Here is an 11,286-nt window from a genome sequence, read left to right on the forward strand (position 1 = left end):
CCAAAAAACACTGCCTCCCCCTTCCTTTTTACACTTGAACTTAATTTATACAATGATGTACATAAGTATTTCAACATAGAAGTGAGATTTTTAAAATATCATCTACTGGTTTATATAGATTTCTGTATATATTTAGTTTATATTATATATATTTATATATATATATATATATATGTATATATATATGTACATATTTATATATGTACATATATATATTTATATATGTGGCAGTGTGTGGTAGCGCGTCAAAGGACGCTGGGATACTTTGCATTTTTTGTTTAGGTTTCAGATTATGCTAGAGTGCTATCTGGATCAATGTTTTGTTTGTATTAGCTTTGTTTGTGTTTTAGTTTAGTTCTAGTGTATTAGTTTTGTTTGTTTGATGCTTTGTTTGTGTTTTAGTTTAGTTCTAGTGTATTCGTTTTGTTTGTATTTTATTCGTATTAAAGACCGGTTTTAGTTTCTATACTGTGAGTTTCTATCGTTTTTTTTTTTAGATTTTTATGTATGTTTTTATGTCATCAAAAGTTTGTGTTTTCATCTTTAATATATTGGTATTATGGCCGTTTCTTATATGTATGTAATAATGGTATTATATATATATACATATATATATATATATATATAAAAATAAGTTGTATATATGCATGTTTGTTTGTTTGTGGGTTTGCATTTGACGTCATTATAAGTATATAAGGCTTTGTATATGACGTCATTATAAGATGACACTACAGACCGGGACACCGGGACATAAATGACTTCGAAGTGAATTCAAAAACACTACGCAACAGATTGTAAACAATAAACTTTTCAGCCACATTCACCACTAATGCTGCAGTACACATCACCCTCCCCCCCTAGTCCCAGGAGAGGATGCTCAATCTCATAACTGAACCAAGCTCTATTCTAATAGCCTCAGTTTTATCAGGCTATTCATTTACCCGTTATTTTGAATGGATTTTGATGAGATATAATTTGTTGTACTAAACTTATAATAAAAGTGATTTAATGAAATGGTACTTATTATTGTTTTTTTACAAAATTAATTTGTTTGTGGGTAAACCGATTTATATTAATAAATAGCATTGATATCAGCGGACCACATAAAGCAGAAACAAAAATCACAGGCGGTGATATAGCGCTGTGCAATTAAAGGCGAGAGGAGTCAAACTATTACCACAGATTGTGCAACATTATATTGTGTGACATATTCCCCATATTTAAATAGTGAGAGTATTTCAAATTTGAAAGTATTCAAAAAATAAAGTTAAAATTATTAATTTGTCTGTTGAGTATTGTTTGACAAAGAATATCAAGGAAATCTGAGCAAATCTTGGTGTCATTGCGGCAGAAACCTTAAATTAATTAAAAAGTGCCAGGCATTTCAACTGGAAGGGAAAATTGACTCTTAGAGTTTGAAAACTACCTTCCCCTTTGTATCTTTGTTAAAAAAAAACCAACAATTTTTATAATAATTACACAAATTTTTTTTCTTTCCCCGAGTATGGGGGGGGGGGTATATATTTTCAAAGGGGGTTACAATGAACATCGTTTTTATTTCTTTATCTCCCTTCACAAGCAAAGCTCAGTCTTCTAGTGCTGCACGGTAAAACTGATAACAATAGAAAAAGAGAATGGGTTAGCACCGCTTATACATGCAAAATTTCGAAATTGTAAGAAAAATGTTATTTTTTTTTAAATTCATTTTATTCTATATGAATTTAAGCAGACATTCCGTACAGCATGCTTATGCAGAGATGAATCTCTCACAAGTAGCGCTGGTGTTGTGCGGAATGCGACTAGTTTCAATCATAATTTTTAGCAAATTTATATCTTTTTGAAGCCGGTTAAAAGAAAGGTTTAAAAAAGCGAAAATAGCAAGAAGTCGGCATAGTATCATAGATAGAGGTAGTCCTACATTTATGGGTTAGTATGTGAATCCAAAACGCAAGAAATAAGACGTTATTGGTGCCTATTAGGCATTTCAGTTAGAAACAAGAGAACTTGGAGCTATATTGGATTCTCAAATAAAAACTGGAAAATAATAATTAAAACAATTAAATAATTCCTAGAGCGGATCCCCCTCTTCTAAGTTCCATGACCAAACTACAACCGATTTGACCTATCAAACAGTTCGTGGTAACGAACTATAGTAAGGAGCGACCCGGCTCAATGGTAAACGAAATTCTAAAAAACGGAATTTTGATGCTAAAACATACATCAAAAGGATTGGATTTTCATGCTGATTCTAAATATATAAGTTTCATCAAATTTAGTCTTTGTCATCAAAAGTTACGAGCCTGAGAAAATTTGGCTTATTTTGGAAAATAGGGGGAAACACCCCCTAAAAGTCATAGAATCTTAACGAAAATCACACCATCGCATTCGGCGTATCAGAGAACCATATAGCAAAAATTTCAAGCTCCTATCTACAAAAATGTGGAATTTGGTATTTTTTGCCAGAAGACAAATCACGGGTGCGTGTTTATTTGTTTTGTTTTTTTTTTTTCCCAAGGGTCATCGTATCGACCAAATGGTCCTAGACTTCGCAAGAGGGCTCATTCTAACAGAAATGAAAAGTTCTAGTGCCTTTTTTAAGTGACCAAAAAAATTGGAGGGCACCTTGGCCCCCTCCCACGCTCATTTTTTTCCCAAAGTCAAACGGATCAAAAATTTGAGATAGCCATTTTGTTCCGCATAGTCGAAAACCATACTAACTATGTCTTTGGGAATAACTTACTCCCCCACAATCCCTGGGGGAGGGGCTGTAAGTTACAAACTTTGACCAGTGTTTACATACAGTAATGGTTATTGGGAAGTGTGCAGACGTTTTCAGGGGGATGTTTTTGGTTTGGGTGGTGGGGTTGAGGGGAGGGGGCTATGGTGGAGGATCTTTCCTTGGAGGAATATGTCATGGGGGAAAAAAATTCAGTGAAAAGGGCGCAGGATTTTCTAGCATTACTATTAAAAAAAACAATGAAAAAATAAACATGAAAACTTTTTTCAATTGAAAGTAAGGGGTAGCATTGAAACTTAAGACGAACAGAGATTATTACGCATATGAGGGGTTCTAAAAATACTTTAGCATAAAGAGCGAGGTATTTCGGAGGAGATAAATACCTCGCTCTTTATGCTAAGTATTTTTAGTAATTTCAACTATTTATTCTACGGCCTTTCTGATTCAGGGGTCATTCTTAAAGAATTGGGACAAAACTTAAGATTTAGTGTAAAGAGTGAGGTATTAACGAGGGGACAAACCCCCTCGTATACATAGTAAAAATATAAGAATATAAAAGTTTGTTACGTAAGTTAATTCTTAAGTTACGTATATTTTTACTAATAAAAAAATTCGTTAAAAATTAAAAGTTCTAGTTGCCTTTTTAAGTAACCGAAAAATTGGAGGGCAACTAGGCCTCCTTCCCCATCCCTTATTTCTCAAAATTGTCTGCTCAAAACTAAGAGAAAGCCGTTTTGCCAAAAAAAGAATTAATATACAAATTTCATTTTAATAATTTATGTGCGGAGAGCCTAAATCAAACATGCATTAATTCAAAAACGTTCAGAAATTAAATAAAAAAAACTAGTTTTTTTTAACTGAAAGTAAGGAGCGACATTAAAACTTAAAACGAACAGAAATTACTCCGTATATGAAATGGGTTGTCCCCTCCACAATCTCTCGCTCTTTACGCTAAAGTTTGACTCTTTGCCACAATTCTACTTTTTAAAATAATTAAAGCTTTAGAGTAAAGAGCGAGGGATTGTGGAGGGGACAACCCATTTCATATACGGAGTAATTCCTGTTCGTTTAAGTTTTAATGTCGCTCCTTACTTTCAGTTAAAAAAACTAGTTTTTTTTTATTTAATCTAGTTATAGTACGAATATCATTATAAAAAGCACCAAGTCTTATTTTTGTTTTGAAAGATATCTTTTTCATTCAGGAAATTATATTCACTGTATATTTACCTTCTTATTTTTCAATGATTCCATTTCTGTCCTATTTGTAGATTTAGAGGGTGTATTTTTAAAAGTTTTAAAATAAGAGAATTTAATCTTGAACTGATAGATTTAGGAAGTAAAAGCACCTTAAGTATCAGGGGAAAATTATCAGGGTTAAAATAAAATCAGGCAAATGAGGCAAAACAGGAAGCATAGAACATTCTTCAATTTTGCAATTAACTAGTATCACCTTTTTAGCTGATGATAAGGTTTCAAAGGCAGTATATCCGAAACAATATTAATGTGGAACATATTATGAAGTTTAACAGACCCATATTTTACTTGTTTTATTTATGTTAAAACGAACAAGGATTAATTCAAAAAAAAAAAATATCTGTTCAAAGTAAACAGCAAAATTTACACTTAAAATGAGCAACAGTTTTAAAGCTACTTATATATATATATATATATATATATATATATAATACCATTAAACCATACATACTAGAAAATACCACATTACCATTACATAAGAGATGAAAACAATCTTTGTTTTGAATGATGTTTGAAGAAGGAGGGGGGGGGGGCTTGAAGCTTCTAAGTTATATTTCAAGGCCCTGAGAGATTGCTTTTTGATTTTACCGGAAAATAATTTAGATGAATATTAATAAAAGACAAGAACAAAAGACGGAAAAATGACTTCGTACAGCTATTTAATGAGTTATCCAATAATTATACAATTGTTTACAAATTCATCACCCACTTTTATATAATTTCCTGACTAATACAAATTTAAAATGAACCAAAATTAATAAAAGACAAGTACAAAAGACGGAAAAATGACTTCAGACAAAATTATTTAATGAATTATCCAATAATTATACATCTGTTTAAATATTCATCACCCATTTTTTATAATTTCCTGACTAATAGAAATTTAAAATGAACCAAAATTAATTAAAGAAAACCTTAGATCGCCCAATATTTGAAGGAGATCTGCTACGCCCCGCAACCCCGGATGCTTAGGATAAGTTCAACTTGCGGTAAATAAAATTATCATGTGAAAAGTAAATACGGTCACTCGGTTATTTCTAATAAGTTATTTTATTTACCTACTGCTTATCAAGATATTCACCCCCTTGCCGATAATGGCTCATATCTTTATCTGTAATTAAAATAAACACCCCCCCCCAAAAAAAAAGTTGCTAAGTTTCCAAAGGCGATGGTTATGATTTATAAATACCCGTCATGTAGAGGGTGGTCAGAAACAGAGACCAAAGTAAATTACTAGCACATTATTGTTTTTTGAAGTATTTGTTTTCTTTTAGGGGGCTTAAAGGAAAGCATCCTGGCCGAGTAGGTTGGTGCGCTGGATTCGGGATCCCTTGTCTGAGAGGACGCGGGTTCGAATCCCAGTGTACCCAATTCTTCAGTTTGGGACGGGGGTCAGTGGCGTGACTCTGTAAGCTTAGCCAGAGTCGACCCAGCTCTAAATGGGTACCCGGAGAAATCTGGGGAAGGTAAACAGGAAGGGTGTGCGAAAGCACAGGATGGCTGGCCCCCAACCCCCCATTGCACTTCCTGGCTGAAGGGCCAAGAAACAGAGATCAGTACCACCGGTACGGACTGTAAAGTCTAATGCCGTATCCTTTACCTATACCCTTTACCTTTACCTAAAGGGAAGCATTTAGAACAGTATTGCTTTATGTCATTCATACCATATTAAACAGCGAAATTAAATGATCGAAATTAAGTAAAAACAATTTACATTAAACATAACTTAACATAAATTAATAATATAATTTAACGTACTTTAACATAACATTATTGTTAAATTAATCTAACAATCAAAATAAATTCAACAATGCTATGCGTTACTGAAAGTCCAAACATTGAAATTGTGTTGATTCCCAGAAGGCAGAGGAAAGCTATACCTTCTGCTTAGTGCCACATGTTTTATCTTATTTTGCTGAATTTCGGCCAAGCTTCATTTTTTCTAATTTGGGACCACCTACTATCGAAGACATTCAGTATGATGGAAATTAGTATGTTCGGTCGGAGTCTGTAGTCAAAGTTTCCCTAAAATGCTCATTTTAGTCTGTTATCCCTCAGTTCCTTATGTTTAAAAGAAACCTAACATTTAATGGATAGATAAGTCTTGATTCATAGAAAATGAGGAAAGGTAGGGATAGTAGTTAGCGTAGAGTTAGGAAATAAGAAAAGGGTAGAGATCTTAGCTAGGGTAGAGTTTGAAAATAAGAGAAGGGCAGGGATAGTAGCTAGGGTAGTGTTTGAAAATAATAAAAGGGTAGGGATGGTAGCTAGGGTTAGAGTTTGAAAATAATAAATGGGTAGTGATGGTAGCTAGGGTAGAGTTTGAAAATAATAAAAGGGTAGAGGTCGTAGCTAGGGTTAGAGTTTGAAAATAATAAAAAGGGTAGAGGTCGTAGCTAGGGTTAGAGTTTGAAAATAATAAAAGAGGGATGGTAGCTATGGTAGAGTTTGAACATAAGAAAAGGGTAGAGATCGTAGCTAGGACAGAGTTTGAAAATAAGAAAAGGGCATGGATGGTAGCTAGGCAATTCCTTCCAGGGTTATGTTTAAGGCCATGAATTGCTTTCTGGAAGTTTCATTCAGCTAACTTAAGGGAGTTTCACTAATTAAGAATCAACAAACAAACACAAAGTAGAAACAATATTGTAGAAACAATATCACTGAGTAGAAACTCAGTGAATATTTCGGCCCTATGTCCAAGGGCCAAAATGTTCAGCACAACACGAAATGTTTCTCTTGTTCAGCACAACACCGGAAATATATATATATATATATATATATATATATATATATATATATATATATATATGTATATATATATATATATATATATATATATATATATATATATATATATATATATATATATATAAACTTAAATTAACAATGTGAAGATTAAAACTAATAGTGTTTTTTTTACTTTGAAAAAACAGCCCTAGCATCCTTACTTCAACGAAGTTCACCCAGGACTGATAAATAGAATAATGCGAGATAATAAATTCATTCAAACAAAAACAGAACTGGTTTAATACTATTATAAATTGGCTTAGTAAGCTATTTTGTTAGATCATTTTTAATTAAGTTTGAGTATAAAGAATTTAGTGAGTACTCTCCCAAGTCTCTATTCAAAGAAATATTATTATCTATTTTGAGGCTAATTTCGATTGATTCCCGAACCACCTGTTTTTATCCTCATTAATGATTAACCTTACATATGGACATATGGGTTTATTCAAAGCTTAATAATACACAAAAAACTATACCCAGTCAAAATTAGAATATCCATGAAAAGCAATGCTATCATTCTATTTGAAACCTGACTGTAACTAAAAACTTTAAAGTAATTACTATAAATTATATCTATACCCAGTCTAAAATATAATATCTATTAAAAGCCAAACTATCATTTTATTTGTAACCTGACAGCAATAAAAAACAACAGTTAAGAGCTCATATGGCACTTGTGACGTGGTCGAAAGAGCCAAGAGCTCATATGGTATGAGCTCAGGCAAAATTCTAAGAATCAATAGATTGCTTTAAAAGGGAAATCAGAGGCTTAATGCCGGCCGGGATTTAAAATAAGAGCTCTGAGCCACGAGGTCCTTCTAAATATAAAAATTAATTAAGATCCGATTACCCACTCGTAAGTTAAAAATACCTCAATTTTTCTAATTTTTCATCTCCCTTCAGCCCCCCAGATGGTCGAATCGGGGAAAATGACTTTATCAAGTCAATTTGTGCAGCTCCCTGACATGCCTACCAATTTTCATCGTCCTAGCACGTCCAGAAGCACCAAACTCGCCAAGCCCCACCCCCTAACATGCCCAAAGAGAGCGGATCCATCCGGTTACATCAGTCACGTATCTACGACATTTATAAGCGTTTCCAAGATTTCCGGTTTCCTCCTAAAACTCTCTCCAATTTCAACAGATCTGGTCGGGATTTGAAATAGGAGCCATGAGACATGAGTTCCTTCTAAATATCAAATTTCATTAAGATCCGGTCACCCGTTCTTAAGTTAAAATACCTCAATTTTTCTAATTTTTCCAAATTAACAACCCCCAGGTCCCCTAAAGGGAATGGATCCGTTCCAATTATGTCAATCACGTATCTATAACTCACGTTTATTTTTCCCATCAAGTTTCCTCTCCACTCTAAGCGTTTTCCAAGGTTTCAGGTTTCCCCCTCCAGCTCTCCCCAATGTTCTAAATCACAAAATCCTTCTAAAGATAAAATTTCATTAAGATCTGATAACCCGTTCGTAAGTTACAAATATCTCATTTTTTTCTAATTTTTCCAAATTACTCCCCCCCCCACAACTCCACCAAAGAGAGCGGATCCGGTCTGGTTATTTCCGTCACATATCTTGGACTTGTGCTTATTCTTCCTACCAAGTTTCATCCTGATTTCTCCGCTTTAAGCGTTTTCCAAGATTCCGCCCCCCCCCCAATGACACTAGATCCGGTCGGGATTTAAAATAAGAGATTGGAGTTACGAGATCCTTCTAAACATGAAATTTCAGTAAGATCGGATCACTCCTTCGTAAGTTAAAAATAGTAAAAGAGCTCTGAGACACAAAATCCTTCCAAACATCAAATTTCATTGATATCCGATCACCTGTTTGTAAGTTAAAAATACCTCATTTTTTCTATTTTTCCGATTTAACCGTCCCCCACTCCCCCCACCATTATGGTCGAATCGGGGAAACGACAATTTCTAATATAATCTGGTCTGGTTCCTGATACGCCTGCCAAATTTCATTGTCCTACCTTACGTGTAAGTACCGAAAGTACCAAAACCGTGACAGACAGACCGACAGAATTTGCCATCGCTATGTCACTTGGTAGATACCAAGTGCCATTACTATAAAGTAATTACTGAAATAAGTGAGAAAAAGTATGTTTACTCGAGTTTCATGAAAATATACCTGTTTATTCTTAGCTATTGATATAAGAAAAATGACTAAACTTATAGTCACAATTAGCATATTCATAAAAAGCTAAGATTTCATCCTATCTAAAATCCTGAAATCCCATTGAAAATAGTAAGGAGCTTGAAGGAAAAAGTCAAAAAAAGTTTGTTATTTACAACAAGATTAAAATTTGAGGAGACTATTACTTCCAACCATGGGACGTTTGGTACAGTTTCTAAAATCGTCTGAGTGCGTAAGCGCAATGCTGAAAAATAGCAGAATTTGAATTAAGAAAAAATGCCACTTAAGGCAATAGTATATTTTTTTTTAAATAATTCCCCCTTTCAAAAATTTAACTTTAGTTATTTTTTACTTTTGTTCTCTCAACAATTTTCTTTTTTTTTCCACAATAAACGCCGTCACAAAGGATCCACCAAAGTTTATCTATGAAAATTTTTAGCGTCAGGGACAGATACAAAAAAAAAATCAATAATAAATCGAATTCTTTTCGATTGATAAATCAATTGTAGAAATCAATGTTGGTCCTTTTGGTATTTTTGAAAACCAATTTTTTTTTGATAAAAATACCAGATGTCCTCCTTTCCTTTGAACAATGTCCTCCTCTAGAACATCTTCAGGTAGCAACCCTGGTTCAATGACAGGTTTATTTTCAATTGAATGAATTCATCATTAAATAAGATGACAACTCTAGTAATCCCTTAGAATTTCTTAGAAATCCCTTATAATTATTAAAAGTTTCTCTGTCAGCAGTCTTTTTTAAATATATGGCGTTAATTGCCAACGCAGAAAAAAAAATGGGATTATTGGCAACAAGCCATTGCAGCGGCAAAGAGTGCCAGTTGCAAAAAAGTGAAGCCTAAACAACGACTAGCAAGCTATTTGAAAATCGACCACGCTTCAATTGTTGTGGTGGCGCAGTGGGTTTGACCTTAGCTTGGTAATACGGGACCCAGAGATCGAATCATGATGCAGGAATGCACTGCAGGGCCGACGCAGGGAACTTAGTAGTCAAGAAGCGTCGTTAATCCGATACAATACAATCAGAATCAGTTGTTCTCAATAAACTAGTATGAATAATTGGTCTCAGCCAGGTTTGCGTTAATACATACAATTTTTTGAAGGAACTATTAAAAAAATAAAGAAAAACAGTCTAACTAAGTTCACGAGGGTATAAATTTAAATTTAACGCAAAAAACTACTAGCCAAAAACGCTTCCCGGTAGTGGGCTAGAGTCACTTTCAATGTCGAGGGTAATGTGAATAACAATTCGCAGCTTTACACTAATCACAAATCAAAGCCGCATTTGCTTTCCAGCCCTCAATGCTGAAACTGAGAATAGTATATAAAGACTATCTGCACACTCGTCTAAAGTATTGACAGAATATGCGTAAGACTCTATATTATGCTAGGGTATCTTAAAGACTGCCATCTACGTTTTATGCAAGCTAGATGAGAGCTAAAGAGACATCTGTTTTGTATCAAACGGAAGACTTACCACTTTGAAAAAAACTGACTGCCCATCTAAAATTATAAGTCTTCCATCCAGTCTCAGAGAACTTTGACCAATATCAAAATCTAAGCAGCACTGAACTTTCAATTTACAGGAAATAATTGGAATATTCAACTTGTTTGAAATTGAAATAGCTAAACGAATTGGAACACCACAGGTGGCTAGTACATCACCCTTCTCTGGAGACCAGGACTCTCCATTAACACTAATATCTAAAATAAACTCAAATCAGAATATATATATATATATATATATATATATATATATATATATATATATATATATATACTAAATATATATATATATATATATATATATATATATATATATATATATATACTAAATATATATATATATATATATATATATATATATATATATATATATATATATATATACTAAATATATATATATATATATATATATATATATATATATATATATATATATATATATATATATACTAAATATATATATATATATATATATATATATATATATATATATATATATATATATATATATATATATAACTAAATCATATATAATTATAATAATAAAATAATAATGCAATTATATATAATTTGATTTTTATAGGATTAATAGTTCGATTGCGGTAAAATACACAAATCTTAAAATATAGGATGAAATAAAAATTTATTTTCAGGGATTTTTACACCAACTTTTTTCCAAAAGTAAAGAATTTTTCCAGATGAAACAACGTGATATTTCACACAATTTATTACAATATACAAATTATGTGCTAATTTATCCGATTATAATCAGACATCAGTTATTAAAGTTCTTACAACTCGGACAAATTGATATAACAGAAAATATTGTTTTTTCATC

At 32.6% G+C, this 11,286-nt stretch overlaps 1 protein-coding gene across 2 annotated transcripts in view; it reads right to left on the reverse strand.

Annotated features, from left to right (window-relative positions):
• Window positions 1–11,286, reverse strand: part of LOC136042201 (protein brunelleschi-like) — a 46,946-nt gene that overhangs the window by 13,748 nt on the left and 21,912 nt on the right. For both annotated transcript variants that reach the window (XM_065727133.1, XM_065727134.1), the window contains one exon: window positions 10,420–10,646. In XM_065727133.1, the coding sequence (XP_065583205.1) occupies window positions 10,420–10,646 (227 nt within the window). The remainder of the gene's footprint in view (window positions 1–10,419; window positions 10,647–11,286) is intronic.

This window comes from Artemia franciscana, unplaced genomic scaffold (genome assembly GCF_032884065.1).
Source record: "Artemia franciscana unplaced genomic scaffold, ASM3288406v1 PGA_scaffold_75, whole genome shotgun sequence".
NCBI classification, from domain to species: domain Eukaryota; kingdom Metazoa; phylum Arthropoda; class Branchiopoda; order Anostraca; family Artemiidae; genus Artemia; species Artemia franciscana.